The sequence below is a fragment of the Tasmannia lanceolata genome, unplaced genomic scaffold (assembly GCF_043159265.1).
Source record: "Tasmannia lanceolata isolate RefF3 unplaced genomic scaffold, GAP_Taslan_0.1 ptg000037l, whole genome shotgun sequence".
In the NCBI taxonomy this organism is placed as follows: domain Eukaryota; kingdom Viridiplantae; phylum Streptophyta; class Magnoliopsida; order Canellales; family Winteraceae; genus Tasmannia; species Tasmannia lanceolata.
Genome location: NW_027518714.1, coordinates 32,355,192 through 32,372,500, shown reverse-complemented (window position 1 = coordinate 32,372,500; position 17,309 = coordinate 32,355,192). Strand labels below are relative to the sequence as shown.

General features: G+C 40.6%; 1 protein-coding gene across 2 annotated transcripts in view; it reads left to right on the top strand.

Annotated features, from left to right (window-relative positions):
* The window catches only part of LOC143860560 (O-fucosyltransferase 1-like), a 25,284-nt gene extending 8,212 nt beyond the window's left edge, over positions 1 to 17,072 (top strand). Inside the window, exons 3-9 of one of the 2 annotated variants that reach the window (XM_077371252.1) lie at positions 1 to 58; positions 170 to 240; positions 5,622 to 5,710; positions 6,057 to 6,180; positions 6,458 to 6,741; positions 11,145 to 11,274; positions 16,062 to 17,072. The exon at positions 1 to 58 is cut by the window's left edge and continues 21 nt beyond it. In XM_077371252.1, coding sequence (XP_077227367.1) covers positions 1 to 58; positions 170 to 240; positions 5,622 to 5,710; positions 6,057 to 6,180; positions 6,458 to 6,741; positions 11,145 to 11,274; positions 16,062 to 16,733 — 1,428 coding nt within the window. In that variant the 3' untranslated portion in view covers positions 16,734 to 17,072. The remainder of the gene's footprint in view (positions 59 to 169; positions 241 to 5,621; positions 5,711 to 6,056; positions 6,181 to 6,457; positions 6,742 to 11,144; positions 11,275 to 16,061) is intronic. The other variant, XM_077371253.1, reaches the window with a different exon arrangement.
* The last annotated feature ends 237 nt before the right edge of the window (positions 17,073 to 17,309 follow it).

Here is a 17,309-nt window from a genome sequence, read left to right as displayed (position 1 = left end):
GGAACTGCTGTTTCTGGTGGTTGGAAGCCATCATCTGCCCCACGATCTGATTGGCCCCGTATGTAATAAAGCTCACAATGGAATTGTGTTATATGCTAAATTTAAGTATTACACTAGTACCAGAATCGATCTTAAGTTACGCATTTGCTTTTCCTTTTCAATGTGGTAGCCCCTCCAAATCAGAGCAATGGTTATTTACGAGTTCGTTGCAATGGTGGCCTAAATCAGCAACGCAGTGCGGTTTGTATTTTGTTTTCACTTATGAAGTATATTAATTTCAAGTGATAGCAATGGTTATTTCATCTCTCAAATTGTGTATTTTGTCTAGTTTAAAAGCTTAGTGCATGGTATCCCATTTTTTTTTTACTTAGGAATCCTTGGATGGATGTTTTACTTCAAATCAAATTTTCCATAACAATTGCAATCATCCCAGATATTGTTTCAATTTTATTCTGTAAGGATTTTTTTGAACAAATGATGCGACTAGGGAAAAGGCAAAAGCCTGTTGCACAAAATCAAGAACCATGAAAGAGAAAAACACAACCAACGAAGACAATACAAAAAGAAAGGAAAAATTGCAACTCTTGGCACTTTGCTTCAAATGTCTAAATCCTCAAGAGAACCCCAAAATTATCTAGTATGTTAGCCTTACTGTTGGGGGGTTCCACATGAAAGTAAAGATCCAACATCGGTAAAGTTGTAGGGTGTGGATGGGCTTATAAGGATTCGGGCTCCCTCCCCTTAAGCTAGCTTTTGAGGGCGAGTTCTACCCGGGTCCCAAAAATGGTATCAGTGCTGGGCACGTGGCAACCCTGGTGTGCCTCCGAGAAAGGAAAAATCCCTCGGGGAAGAATCTCGGTAACCCCGGTATGCCTTCGAGGAGCGAAAAATCCGTCGGGGAAGATCTCATAGTTCCCACGTTGCCTCCGCGCGGAGGGCGAGATTATCCATGTTGCTTCCACGTGGAGGGGGAGATTGTTGGCGGGTTCCACATGAAAGTAAAGATCCCACATCGGTAAAGTTGTAGGATGTGGATGGGCTTATAAGGATTCGGGCTCCCTCCCCTTAACAACTAGCTTTTGAGGGCGAGTTCTACCTGGGTCCCAACACTTAGTGCGTTTCCTTCTCTATCAATATGAGATGAGCACTCAACAAAGACCAGGCTTAATGACTCCATCTCTCTAAAATGCCAAGAAAATCTCCACAAGAGGTCGAGAAACTCCCTTAAGACAATTAATGTTGATAAGAGAATCTCCTTCCACCAGTTAATGTCCAAGATGCTCCCCCATAACCAGCCCTTCTTTTTTTTATTTGAATAATGACTATTCATTAAAAAATGCCTGGAGGTGCAAGCTGAGATGAGTTCTCAACTAGGAACCGCCGCCTCAACCCTTACCCCTCCCCCGGGCGGGGTTGTTAAAAAACGATATCTGATTCTGGCTAGCTTGGACCTAGCCAAACACTGCTGTTTGTAGATCTCCGCGCATGCCTATAAACAATCTCCATGCCCTCAAGCACATCAAAGATCTCCTCCAAATTATTTGCAAATTTACAAGAGAAGCTCTTCTTATCCCTCAATCACCGAATGACATTAAGGGAATCACCCTCACTAATAATAATATGATCACTCAACTCATGATGAATACAACGAGAGCCATGAAGCAATCCAAGCACTTTCGCTTCATTAGAATCCTTCACCCCAATCAGACCTAAATGCTCCATAGAGTTCCTCTCTCCTTAGAGCTAAGGAGACCATCAATGCTAGCCTGGCCCAGATTACCGATTCTAGATCCATCAAATTTAAGCTTGAAGAAACTAGGGGAGGAGTTTCCCATCTGAGCATAGGTCACTGAGAATAGCTATGACCCATCCGAATCTCCTCACAAAATCCGTATAAAGAAGAAGCAGGATAGCATTAGAACGAAGGAAGGCAAGCTGCCCATGAAGCCACATATGCAAAGATTTGTCTATGAATGTAGAATATACTCCTAGATTACCTTTCGAAGATTCACATGCTCCTTTCTTTCTAAATTACTTAGATAGAAGCCAGAAAAAGAAAATTTCATAGGGACCTACCCATGGAGCCCCAAAGAGCGAAAGCCCAAGTCTCCGTTAGCTCATCTAAATGTCTTGGAGGAACCCAACTTACCCCAAACAATCTAAACAGATATCCCGGACTAATAGTGAATCATTGCTCCTTACGCTTGGCTTATGGTGACATGGCCTAGCCCTTGATGATAGGCGCAAAACTCGTTGTCATGGAAATACTTGTGTGATGGGGTTGGTGGTGGTCTAGGGTTCAGGCAGGACAAACTTCTTGGCTTCCTGCAACCTAGAGCCGCTTGAAGATAGCATTGGGGAACCGTCAAGGGAGTAAACTCTGTTCACCCTATTCGGTTGTTGTGTAGATTATTGTTGGTTTGGGTGGGAGGGCTGTGTAATTTGGTTTGCCCATGACATGCTGCTTGCCCCTTGCACTGCATTCACTTTGTTCTTACCAGAATTGTAAGGTTTTTGTTTCAATTCGAGGATCCCCATTTTGACCAGCATGTCATTTGAAAAGGCATCCTCCACTTAATTCCCTCCTCGAATCAAGGCTTTAAAGTTTGGGTAGTAATGGGAGCAATGTACTAATGATAGTGCGAGGCCACACTCTTAAGGACTATCTTGACCTGCTTTTTTTTCGGGGGACCTGCCTATTATTTGTAAGGATTTCCTCGTTGTGAGAATAGCATAAAATGACTCTCATCTTGGCTAGTCATTTCTAGGCCTCATCAGTTACATCTGTACCAACATTGTATGAAAAATGATCAAAAAACTAATATGACATGTCTTTCCTGGTATTAGTTTAGAATCTATCCAAATTTAGAACCACTTTCGGGCGATTCCAGTGAGAGACATATGGAACAACTAGGCAATTTGTTCATTGTTGAGCCCTTGTGGTATGTGAAAATCCACAACTAACTTTAGATGCATAGCAGGGCATCCTGTATTGTCAAATTTCTTAAATTTGGGGATCTTTAAGTTTTTTGGAAGTATAACCTCAGGAAATACAAGGGAAGAAGAAGATGGAGATTGAAGCAGATCGACCAAGGGAAGAAAATGGCGACGAGAAGAAGGGCGCTGGGACACAATTAGGAGCAAAGAAGTGAGGTGTTTCAAGAAGGCGGTCTCTGAAAGAAAGGCTAGGAGATTGAGAGATTGAGGGGTTTTTGTTGCCGATTCAGCAACTTCAAACGACGAGCAACCTGCTGGAAATATGGAAAGATTTGGTCCTCGTGGGATTAGAACTTCCCCTGGCGGCGTGTTCAAACGGAGAACACCCTGAGAGGCCGTGCAGACCATGGCATACTTTCTGCAGTCGCCCAGGATTCTACTGGTGGTATGGGATCTTCTTTCTCGAGGCATGTAGCGAAGCCTTTTTGGTGGGGCTTCCAGGGGGCCACTCCTCCTCAATCAATCCCAGCTGCCCGTCAAGGGATATAGGGGAGATTGGCTTCGTGATGGACCGATACTGTGCTTATTCTTGATACTTGGCTGTCTTGATTGAACGGCATTGATCGGGGTTTAGCCTCCATCAGCTTCATGCGTTTGGGGCGATTATTGTGTCTCCCACACGAGCAAATCCGAAATGGCTGATTCAAGTTTGGCTAAGGAAGTCAGGATCCCCCTTTGATGGATTGTGACTATGATCTGAGAGATGCTGGCAATTTACATGGTCTTTTTGGTGGAAATTTTCGGCATTCCAGCTCACTCTTGATGCGAAGCCAATTTTAGAGCTATCGGGGCATCGATCGGTTTCAATGATCGACTTTATCCATCTTATCTATCAGGCCGAGGATACAAATCCGGAAGGGTTCTGATTAAAGCATCAAGGTCGGTGCCAAATACTGAAATACGTTGGCTATATCGGCATCCATCGAGGCAGTCATCTATTGGATATCCGCCAAGAAAACCCAACAGTACGTGGCGCTTCTTGTAGATGTGTCACTGGATTGGAGTGCCATGCCAGATGCAAACCCCCCTCGGCCTTTTGATCGGAGCCAACAGCTTGAACCTGGTGCATAAAGAACTACCCAGGCGCCGTCTTCATCCTCGATACTTCCCGGGTGAGATCATACTGTTTGTTATTTCCAGTCCTATTAGACATGATTTGGATCCACCGATACCCTTTTGGCCATATACCTTTGCACGTACTTTATCCTAGTGATTGTTTACCCTATATAGGTGGTTAGTTTAGACCCTAGATCTATCATTTTCTTTATTTCTATATTGTGATTAGGCCCTACACTTATTGTTGATTTGTTGCCATATTTATATACATCTTGCCATCTTTGGTGTGAGCTATTGTTGCAATGCATAATGAAATAGTTCAATGGCTGAATGACACGTAAAAACCTTAACACGCTTGCTTGGCCTGCTTACGAATGCTTAACCTGCTTTAGCGACTGGTTGTACTACTTTTAACTGAAGATTGACACATTGAGCTCCTATAATTCTCCTGGATAACCCACAAACTCTTTGGTTTTCACTAATTTGGTATCAGAGCCCAACACTCAGATTCCTAGTCGCTTCTAGACCCATACACATCTCGTTGTTCGATAGATTCATGTTTAGGGTTTAGGTTGCCATTCCCTATCGTTAGTGTATCGTTGGCAGGGGTTGAGTTTCCAATAGCGGTTCTAGGAAGTAGGTTCTGTCCAGTTCACCCAGTTGTCATTTCTGTTGTTCAAGGTGTCTTTGTTAGGCTTCCATTTCGTCATATAGGGTTATCCTATTTACGTGTCTACTATTGCAGAGTCTATAGGGTTGTTCTGCGCACTGATCACACATATCCAGGTCAGGCTTCCATTTCGTCATATAGGGTTGTCCTTTTTACGTGTCCACTATTCTAGAGTCTATAAATTTGTTCTGCACAGTGATCACACATATCCAGGTCATGGCATCATGGCTAACAGGACCAACACTCCATGTCAGGGACCGAGTCAACCTCAGCTCAGAATAGCCTGACAGCAGCAGAGACAGGCCAGGTTGAATCAACATTCCAATACATTGGTCTACATTAGCATGGCCTTATCTAGGATCAGCGAGCACCTAGGATTAGTGCCACTAGGATGCACACCACCACCTGGGCCTACCCGCCCACCTATGTTAGATGTCGATGACAGAGAGTTAGATCTTTACAACCCCTTAGAGGGTCAGTCTGACACGTATGATGTGTTGGAGCCTTGTGAGGAGCCAAGGCAGTTCTGCGATGGATAAAGAATCCTATAGGGTTTCTCTTTAGGTGTGAGGCCTCCCTGTCAGTCCTTGCAATATCTCCACCCAGACGGGCTCGAATCCTCACTTGGAATGTTAATAGATTTCTTCCATATTGGTTAGTATTGGCTGCTATGACTCCTTATTGTAAGATTTGTTTTTAATCTAGTTTTGTATTCTTTGTAGAACGCGAGAATAAATATTGCAGATTGCAAGTTGCTTTATGTTCCTTATTCTAAGACATTTTTGATATGTTTTGTCTTTCCGTTGTAATGTTTACTTGCATCATTAGCTAGGATAATGCTGCCTATTCCATGCAGTTGTATAGTATTACATATTAACTGTTGGTCTTGGATCTTTAGATATGTAATGCGGTTCTTGCCGCACGAATCATGAACGCGACACTTGTTCTGCCGGACTTGGATACAAATTCCTTTTGGCATGATGAGAGGTATTCCTTTCCTATATAATTCTCTTGTACTTTATTTCTATAGTCACTCTGACCCATTTTTTCTGTGAATTGTCAAATGTTGCGTGAGAGTAGCTACCAATCTATTAATAGAGCATCATGTCTTTGTTTCTTAATTTCTGCTCCCAATGCCATTCTTTTCATCTTGTGGTGCCTGTCTGAAAAGGCAACATTTTCCAGATTCTTCTCCCAGTGATTTGTTAACTTTCTTATTTCATGTTGGTTTTCTCTTGTACATATAACTTCTTATTCCATTCAAAAATAAATAAATTCCATGTTACCATCTCTCCATACCAAGTTTATTGATAATGTAAATTTCCACATTCAGTGGTTTTCCAGGTATCTATGATGTTGATAATTTCATCAGGGCACTGAGGTATGATGTTCAAATTGTGGAAAGCCTTCCTGAAATTCATGCTCATGGAAAGACCAAGAAGATGAAAGCTTTTCAGGTGAGATGCTAATGTGTAGTGTTTTCTCATCAATGGAGTTAAAACACATCAGTTCTGGTTTCTAAAAATTCATGTACTGTTTTAGGGAGCTGATATTTTCAACCCTTTGTTTTGATAGATATCCACCTCTCTTTATTTTGAACTTCTTTCATTGGATGCTACGGCTTCTTGCCAGTCGTGACCCCCAATGGGAAAAAATAATTTAAGAGGAGTGTATCTATCAAAACAGTGGGGATGTAAATGTCAGTTTCCTTATTTTATTGTGTTTTGTTTTCAGATTCGCCCCCCGAGAGATGCTCCTCTTAGTTGGTATACCACATTTGCATTGGAGAAGATGAAGGAGCATGGTGCCATTTATCTCACTCCCTTTTCACATCGTTTGGCGGAAGAGATTGATGAACCTGAATACCAGAGGCTGAGATGTCGAGTGAATTACCATGCACTTAGGTTTAAGCCACATATTATGAAGTTGAGTAACTCAATAGTTAGTAAGCTCCGTGCGCAAGGCCACTTTATGGCAATTCACCTTCGGTTTGAGATGGATATGCTTGCATTTGCTGGGTAAGATACCCTTCCTTTTCATTCTTGTGAAACATGTTCTCTTGCTGGAACATGAAGGATGAAACCCTAAAAAACAAAAAAAGAATAATTGCATGTGTTTCTCATCTATCTTTAGTTCATTCACACACGCATATGGAGTTAAGACTGGCAAGCATAATTTGATGAGTGTTTTACTTGAACTACTGTTGTCTGACATTGAAACAAGGTTTACTTTTAGAGCATTCAGAGTCACAGAACACCCCTATAAGAAGGTTACAAAAATTAGGTTTTCCATTTCAGTCTCTGTTGTTATATACTTTGTGCTATCTCTTTCTACAAAGGATTTCATATGTAACCTAAGTTTATTGACCCAGTAAGGTCATGCGCTTCTGAATTGCATTAAACTTAAATATAGTTTTCTTATCTTTCTTAGTGGCCCTTTGGTCGCCACCTTTGCTCTTCATGGGAAATGAGTCTTAATCTCTCAAAACCCCAATGTCCAAAACCCTGATCGCCAATTGTGAGACTTCTTTTACCGTCAAACAAGAACCAATACACACGTCTGTGGTCTTTTTCAACATGGGTTGCCCACCTTCTAAGTATAAGAAAAGATTACAAAATAGGCAGTGAACCCACTCACAACCGAGCCATTTCAAAGCAACATGGCTTCTTGCAATTGTTGGTCTGTGAAGCTCAGAGCTATGACAACATGACTGAGAAATCGTAGTTCCATGCTCATACGACGAGCAAGACCCAATGGGTTTGAGCAGCTTACCAGCTTATATCATATCCTCTTGTTGGGAGAAGGAAAACTCTTGTGATTCAATTAACACTTGGTCGAGCAATCGAGATTTTGGACCTGGGAGATAAGAAGAAGATTATGCAGCTGTGGCTACTGGATCGAAAGTCTGAAGGATGTCTATCTTGACTTGGTAGAGGCAGGTTACTCAATTAAAGATGGTCTGGAGGCGTTGGATGTTCATGAGCACTGCTGCAGAAGGAACCTTATCCGGATTGCTTATGACCAAAATATCAGAAATTTTGGCATCGTGGGTGCATCACAAAATCCTGGTGTGGAACTTGAAGATGACGAACGCTGGGAAGAGAGTAAAAAAAAGAAGAGGGCTTTCACCAAACCCCCGCCCAGCAGACTGGAAATGCTGTTCGGTGATTGGAATTGTTCGACTTGTGGATATCATAATTTCCGGAGGAGGGACAGATGTAGATGGTGCAAAATGGAGAGAACGACGGTGAAGGTTGATGATATTGCGGTTTTGCCCATAAAAAAAGCCCTACCAATGCAATGGCCATCTATTGGCCCGCCGAAGGTGGAAGTAGACGGAGGGATTAGAGTGGTTCACATATCTGGTAATGAAATCAAAGAGAGGTCGAAATTTCTCAAAAACTGCCTGATAGGAACAATTAAAAGAGAAAAGTGGTGCATCGATGAATTGCTCTCACGGGCTAGGTGGTTCTGGGATATGCCCGAACTCCAGAAGCCTAACAGGTTGGGGCATAGGGAAGTCCTCTTTAGGTTTGAATCAGAGCACCAAGCAAGGCAGATTCTGGGTATGAGCGGTAATGCTGTTGGAGAATGGCTTCTAAAGTTGGAGCCGTGGAACCACCCCACTGGGTGGGTGTTGTATCCAGATGGATTAGACTCCACAGAATACCACTTCATGCTTGGGCAAAACAGACTGCGGAGGCGCTGGCGAGTACGATCGGACCTGTTATGGAAAACCGATATGGAAGCGCAGCCTGGAGAAAATCTAGAATATGCTAGAGTGAATGTGTTATGCCCTCCTTGGATGCCAGGAAGAAGCTCCATTTCTCTGAATGTTGATGGAACTTTTTACGAAGTGGGTGCTCTCGACGAACGGGAGTCCATTGCCCCCGGGTTCATCAATGAAGTGGTTAATACAACTGGTGAGAATCCGGCAAAAAATGTATCTCTTCTCGGTTGCAGCCATTCAATTCCGGAAAAATCCCAGGCTCACCGTCCACCACCGAAGAAGACGACGGCTCAACCGTTGATTGTGGGGGACTACCAATCGAACAGTCCATCATCGATCAAGCCTCCTGCTTGGACGATGCAGAACAACACTGTTAGAAATCACTTGATGAACAATATCCATCTGATTAGAAAGGAATCTAATCCAACTTTCCGTTCAAATTTGAATTCTCATGGACCTTTGGCGGTACCAATGCAGTCTCTGACTCTTGTACGCGACCCAGGGAAACATGTTGAAGGTGCAATGGCACATGAAAGAGGTGGTACCACGTCTGCTGAATGCTTTCTGATGGTTTACAGAACACGCGTTAACCCATGGGAGAAGGTGGATGATGGCTGGCACCCACCGAAGGCTGGCGTAGGTGGTGATAGACACGTATTGCCTTTCGTGATCCCTCCACTCACAGCTGTGAAGCATATGGGGGACCTAAACGACTGGTGGGACCCGTCCAACTATCGCGAAGAGCATGACCAACACGTACATCACTGACCATACAGGTGGCTCTCATCTAAAAAGAACAACATGCAGTACATCGCTATAACCAAGGCATTAATCCACACCATAAACCGACTAAGCCCGGTCGTTCTGATGGTCCCAACCGGGTATCTAAGCTATCTCACTGGGTTAAAAAGAAAGTGAAGTTCACAGGTCGCGGTAAAAATCAACATAAAGGGGTGAGACCGGAGTTCTTGGCTTCAATAAAAGAAAAAATTCACAGAATTACTAGATGATCTCTGTGCAGGAATCCATAGTACCGGAGAAAGATTGGAAACTCGCCGGTGGAATTACCGGAAATCACCATCGAGGGATGAAATAGTAGCAAAAAGATGCTAATAAAATGCTAATAATCCAAATAAAATGCTAATAAAGGAAAACAACAACACATCTAATTAGGCAATAAGAAAAAAACTAAATCTAACGGCTTAAACGACTGAATCACATAAAGAAAGAAAGAAGACTTGCGCAGTATATCGCGAAAGTTCTTAACCAGTAAAACTTGGCGGTTGTGTTCCACTAGAAAATTCTTAACTCCTTGGAGAAATGGGAGCCAATATCGATGTTTTATGTGTGGGGCTATCCTTGGCCCCCTATTGTGATATTGTTTCTTTTTTAAATAAGCTTTTGGTATCGGTTTTTTGAAAAAAGCTTGCGGTATCGTTTCAGAAAAAAAATGGGGGTTCATCTCTAGATAAAAGCTATGATTCTCTTATCCTTCAAAAGCCTAGAGTATTCAAATATTGTATTAGGATACCTGGGTAATGGTATGGGATATGCCTCGGGTTCTCCTAATTCTTTGCCTACTTTTTCCTTTTCTTTTGATGATTCAGAATACGATCAGTTCATGGTATTCATTCAATCCTTTTATTTTCATATAGAATTAGTCACATCGGACCTTCTGCCTTTACAAAGAGAAAAGAAAAAACTTGAGGAATTGCATTTTTCTTAGTTGCAAATTGGTCTTGAGTCTCATGACTATACTATCTTACTGGTTAAGGGATAATTATATTCCACCTGTGGCATGAACCAAGAAGCAGATAATTATCTCAATGTTACAGGTTGTGATATAACCTCACTTCTGGTTGAGGGATACACCATTTTATATATAAAAAGCTAATCCAATTTAATCTACATGTCGAATTATTTGTGTATTTATTTAGTTAATAGAATGTTGTAGTGCTGTTTTATGTAGGTAAAATTATGATACCAGGATTCATGCCATTTACTTTATAGTGACTCATGCCCAATTAAATTAATGTAATATAGTGTTACTGTGACTCATGTCCGATTAAATTAATTTAATATCATTTTGGGTTTTATTAGTGCTTTATCATTTTCTATCATAACTTGATAGATTAATTTTGAATTCCCATATCATAAGAATTTCCATTGAGAATTCTTTTTTGTACAGTTGATATTATAAAAGTAACCCCATATCATAAGTTTTATGGATCCTTGCCTCTATAAGTAAAAAAAACATATCAGATCCTTGCTGTAGCCATCTCCTAAGATTTTGGGGTTCAGGGGATCCCCATACAAGATCCTATATCCGTATGCATATCCAGGGAAAATAGTATAAAATCTTATATATGCTCTCCTTTTCTTTGAATTTGGATTGGCAAAGAGGTCAAGGACACACATCTTCTGTTGTTTTATGATTTTGCAAGTCATGCTACCTTCTTCAATCATCTGATCTAATACATTTGTATATTTCTGCATTGTCTTGTGAAGTCATTGGCCATTCCATGTCTAAAAAAAAAGTTAAGTTTCACTATGAAAGTGCAAGCTTCAATAATTTTCTTAATGATTCCTGCTGAAATAATAGTAGATGCAACTTACTATGGACCTCTTCCCAGGGTTTATTATATTTGTTTTGTGAGGTTGGGTTATTAAATATGATATGGAAACTTTCAGGTGCTTGGATATCTTTACCCCCAAAGAACAAAGTATCTTGAGGAAGTACCGGAGGGAAAACTTTGCAGAGAAAGAACTTGTTTATAATGAAAGGAGAGCCATCGGGAAATGTCCATTAACTCCAGAAGAGGTAAATATTTCCCACTTTTAGTCCTGTAATTTTGTTACTATTCCCAATCAATCCCAATATTTTACCATTGACTTTCAATAAGGTTATAATCATTTGATAAATCAGCAGTACAATTAACCACATTGTCAGAGCACATGTCTCTTGACTTCTTCACCACCTTTGTAATTTTGTTACTATTCCCAATCAATCCCAATATTTTACCATTGACTTTCAATAAGGTTATAATCATTTGATAAATCAGCAGTACAATTAACCACATTGTCAGAGCACACGTCTCTTGACTTCTTCACCACCTTTGTCATTGATATGTGCAGCAGAAAATGTAGCTTTAATGTTTATTTAGATGGTTAATGTTGTATAATAGGTGAAAGTATATCCTAAATTATTCTATGAATCTAAATCATGATGGCGACTATAATCATTCTTACATGCTTCTAATGTTACCTGACTCTTCCCCTTGATATCCAGACTCAAGAATCGAGTAATTTCAGACTCATTGAAGTATTGAACATGTCCTCGTGCAGTACTAGTTAGGCAAATTCACCATTTTGAACTCATTGAATTCAACGAGTCAAAACATCACTGCCATATGAGTCAACACCATGGATTTAAATTTCGGTTTCTCCCTTGGTCGAAACTGAAATTTCGGCCGAAATCCGGTAATTAAAAAAAAGTATTATTTTAGTAATTCCCAAATTTCGACCGAAATTTCGGATTAATAATTTATTTTTAAAAAAAAATCAATTTTTCGAAATTTGGGATTTCACGAAATTTCGGATTTCACCAAAATTTGATTTTCGGTCCCAACCAAAATCCGAAATTTCGGATTTCGACGAAATTTAAAACCATGGTCAAACCCATCATTGCCACACATGTGACCCATTTAAGCATGGGTCTACAGTAATAAGACTTTAGTCCTTTGCTTTTCTTTAAAACAATTCAACCTATATGCAGGAGTATCTTTTCTGGCCTTGAATGATCTATGTGGGACTAAAACACTAAAAGCCTAAAACCAAGTGTTCATCGATACTGTATAGATTCTACTTCCACCACAACTGTTCTAAACTCATTCAGATGTCGCATCGGAAATTGTGTACCGACACCTCTTGGTACTGGATCTCCTCCTATAGCATTGCCTCTGCAGTCATTGGCATTCTGGTGTGAGTGGATCAACCAATTTGCAAATTTTCCAAACCGGGTAGCACATGCCGTTGTCCAGCTGTCCACCTCCAAAAAACGAAAGATCTTTCACTATTAGATTATTGATTTTTATGGAATAATTAGTAATTGGGTACTAGGATGGACTGTGTTTAAGTGAATTTATAGTTAAGAATTTATCCTTATAGTTATGAATGCAAGTTTAATTAATATTATATGATATTTGAGGATAAACATGAATCGATATATTACATGGTAATGGCCCCCCATGTCACTTGGTTTGGAGGTGGCTTCCATCTCATGGTCTTCCTTTCTTTCAAGCTTCTATTCAAGGATTTCTTTCCAACATCTAAAGAAATCTCGAGTCCTCGTAGTCATACCCAAAAAATCTTTTCCTGGGAGTGCCCGATTGACCAATAGAAGTACGATTTTAAGAAGTCTTTTGAAAAAAACTCTTCTTTGTCTTTGACAATGCATTGATTTCTTTCAAACCAAATGGATCAGATGATTGCAAAAGAAACCATGGGCCATAGAACGTTACCGTTGGCCCCAAGGTGACAACAAGTCCACTCATCAAGAAGGTCCCTTGAGGAATTTTGAAAAATCAATAGAACAACAAACCAGCTAAAAACTCCACTCTACATTCTTCTATCCAACTTGGATTGAATGAAGATATGACCAATTGGCTCCTCTTCCATCTTACAAATAAGACATCAACTGGTTAGCCTTACCTTCCTCCTTTGAGTCAATCATATTTGTTGATCTTGCCTAACACTGCTGTCTGATAGAACCATCAAAGCCTATTAGGAAGAATAGATTTTGGACTCCAATTCCAAGACAACTCGATTTCGTTAAAAAACACTTTGAACAAAGAGCTGACAAAAGATGTACCTTGACCATCAGCCCACCAAATTCATTTTTGGTGCAAACCCGGAGGCCCGCAACTTCTTACAGGAACTTTATGAGCTCGCATAGTCGTATTCAAACCCAAAATAAATAGTCAAGCAACAGTTGATTAATATCAGCATAAAGATTTATATAAATTAGCTTTAAAGAGAACCTAATGATGGAAAATGTTCTAATCTAAGCAATAATGCAAATAACAACCTAAATAAGACAAAAAAAGGAATTATGAGGCTCAAATAATTGAATTTATTCACTGTTTAACTGCTGTCCATGAAGTAAAATAATGATCTAGGGCCCCTAAAATTACTAAAAGATGATAAAAGGCTTAAAATAGGCAAGGGTAATCTACTCGTAATATTCCTACTGGTTTCAAAGTAGCAAAAAGACCAAGAAAATGGCTGAAAATATGGAAATATCTCACCGGTTAGAACACAAAGTCCTTTCACTTTAAATCTTGCTAGCAAAGAGGCTAAGAGAATTGGGGGAAAGCTCTTGGGTGTAATCCATATGTCCGAGCAACAGTGTTGTCCCCAAAATAAGAATTTAAAGGAGAAAAGAGAAGTAGGGAGAAGATTATAGAGGGTTCGAGGGAATGAGAGAAGGTATAAGGGTGCGAGAAAGAGAATAGGGAGAAGGTATGAGGGTGCGAGAAAGAGAATAGGGAGAAGGTATGAGGGGGAAACAACGTCGTCCTCAAAATAAGAATTTAAAGGAGAAAAGAGAAGTAGGGAGGAGATTATAGAGGGTTCGAGGGAATGAGAAGGTATGAGGGTGCGAGAAAGAGAATAGGGAGAAGGTATGAGGGTGCGAGAAAGAGAAGAGTGAGATAATGAAAGGTATATCTGGGATGAGAGAGAGAGAGAGAGAGAGAGAGAGAGAGAGAGAGAGAGAGAGAGAGATAACTCACCTTGGCCGTGAGTCATGCAGGAGAAAAGGAGAAGATGCCCTAGGGCGTGGAGGGAGATAGAGAGGGCCGACAACTTCTTTTTTCTTTCTTTCACAAATTAATCAAAGTTAGGGCATTTCCTCCACTAGTTCTCCTTTTTATATTCTCTTTTAGTGGGCCCCTTACTAGCTCACTTGACTGAGGTTGAAAAGACTCCCATGCCCCTAAACACAAGGAAAAACATATTAGTAGCTCAAGGGCATAATACGAAAAACTAACTAAAATAATAGGAAAAAGGAAGAAATAGAGTGCAAGGGTGGGCCCTAGATGATGTGGACATCCCCACTTCGAGGTCCATCAAATAAAACTAAATAAGTCTCATAACCATCAAATAAAATAAAATAAAATAATCAAGCGCAAAAGTAATAAAACGATGATCCAACGGTCGGATCACATCAATTTTCCACTTCAACCCATGAAAGACAAGATTCCTCCTACCTACGACGTAGGTTAACAATAGCATCAAACTCTAAGGGACCTTTTAGATATCAATATTTTAAAATCTTGGATTTCCTCAAAACCCTGGATGGGGGAGACGAGAGAAGGAAACCGTCCGTCATTTTCTGATTTTTCGCCCCTCTTTTCGTCGAGCGAGAGAGGAGATCGTCCCATGTTTCCAGGTTTTAGAAATCCCAGGACTGGGGAGAGATTTCTAAAACCTGGATTTCTTCCTTAAAATTCAGGATAATGGATTGTAAAATCCAGAATTTTACACTGCTTTCAAACTAAAACCTGGATTCTAAAATCCACGTATCCAAACAGCCCCTAAATCTATGAGTTTTCCACCCCCAAACCACCTTCCTCCCTCTCTCTCATAGAATAAACTTGATAGGAAGGAAATTGACCAAACCAAACCTCGCAAAACCTCACCCTAAACCTAATCCCAAATAAAACCTTCTCTCATACCTAACAGATAAACCTCCAAGCCATTGAGCCTTGATCCTTGCCTAAGCCTAACTTCCTTTCAATTTCACCCTCCCCAACCCTTCTCATATTTCTTAGAAACAACTTTTGTCGATAAGTTCCTTTTTCTTCCCAAATTGTCCAAAAATATTTACCAATATAATCTTTATTTCTCCGCATCAAATTCCCCAACCCCAAACCTCCTCTCCTAGATTTTGCACACCTCCCACCTGACCAAAAACTTTGAGAAATCTTCCTCTTTTCTTTCCCACTTGTCCTAATGTTTTCCTCCTATTGTCCTCTACTAAATCTGCTTCAACGAAAGAAAGTGAACCCCCATGTGGAAAAAGTCAGAAAATTTTAAGTGACATGACTTCGTAACCATTTCTTTGTCATATCATGTTTTACAGCAATTGATCAAATGTTCTATACGTGAACGTTGGCTGCGATCTCTTCAAATACTTACTATATGCGGTGAACTAAGTGCCGAGTGCCATGTTATGTTGGTCACCCACGTCAACTTTGTTTTACCATACCAAGTCAATCAAAACCTCCTTCCTGAGTTAACCAAAAAGCTGGCCAAGAAGTCACCAGAGAATGAGTTTTTAAAAATAATCAAAACAGATGACATGTTATGCCATGGCGTCAACATCTGGGAATGAGAACATTGTCCACTGCTGAAAATTAAATTCCATTCAATCAATATTTTGAAGAAAAACCAGTCGATCAATATTAAATCCCTACACCAGGATTTAGCAAATTACTCTTAAGCTTTCTAGGAAAACCAAAATTCATTTTGATCTTGCAATTTATGAATACGCTGTGCCTCATACTTGAGAAATTTTAATTATACTTAAATTGATTGTTTGTGAAGGAGCAAGGAAACAGTAGTTATCACTCTGCTTCTATGCAGGTTGGTCTCATCTTGCGTGCCATGGGATTCGACAACTCCACACATATATACCTTGCCGCCGGTGAATTATTCGGTGGGGAACGCTTCGTGAAGCCCTTTCGAACTTTATTCCCTCACTTAGAGAACCATAGCACGGTGGTTCCTGCCGAGGAGCTAGCGAAGAATGCCCGGGGCTTGGTGGGAGCTGCCGTGGATTACATGGTTTGTCTCTTAGCTGACATTTTCATGCCAACATATGATGGCCCGAGTAACTTTGCCAACAACCTCATGGGCCACCGCTTGTACTATGGTTTCCGAACAACGATCCAACCAGACAGAAAAGCTCTTGCCCCTATTTTCATCAACCGAGAAAATGGTCACTTGGCCGGGTTCGAGGAAGCCATCCGGAGAGTCATGTTCAACACTAAATTCGGCGGCCCCCACAAGCGGGTCCGACCCGAATCTTTCTATACGAATTCGTGGCCCGAGTGTTTCTGTCAGATGTCAGCAAAGAATCCAGCTGATAAGTGCCCTCCAGAGGACGTTTTGGAAGTTCTCAACAGCCGTTTGCAGATTGAAAGAAGTGAGGAGGATTCAGAACTCACTAACCCGACAAATTCAACTGGGTTTACGACTGTACAAGAAGAGGTTTGATATGCTGTTACGAGGTTGTGGAAATTCCTTTTTTACAGGGTGAGAGGTCTCTGTAACTGATTTGGGTATTCTTTTGGAACTCATTCCTTCTGAGCACATCATGAGGGATTGGAATTTAGGATGTAAAACCCATTTTTAATCGATTGAGGGGAGAGTTTCTGTAATATTATGTAAGAAAATGTAGATCAAAAAGCATAAAACTGAACAGATAGACCACCTTTAATAATGTCTTTTGATAACTGTTTGTGTAGCACGGATGGCTGTTTGTCTAGCAAAGATGACTAACACTTAAGAATGGCTTGAGTTTGTATATCAATTGGAAGGTGCATTGTTTCTCAAGTGAGGTTGTAGATTCGATCTCAGCTTATGTACCTCAAACAAGTAACATCTGTATTGCTGATAACCACTAAATTTACTCTCTGAATTGATTTGCACTCCTGTTCTAATAATAGTTACAATATTCTCTCTGTCATGCAGTCACGTTTACCATCAATGTTAAAAGGACAACTTTTTTGGGTCCTACACGGGCATATGGGGCGTAAGACCGTTTGTTTTTGTATAACATCATGAGGTGAT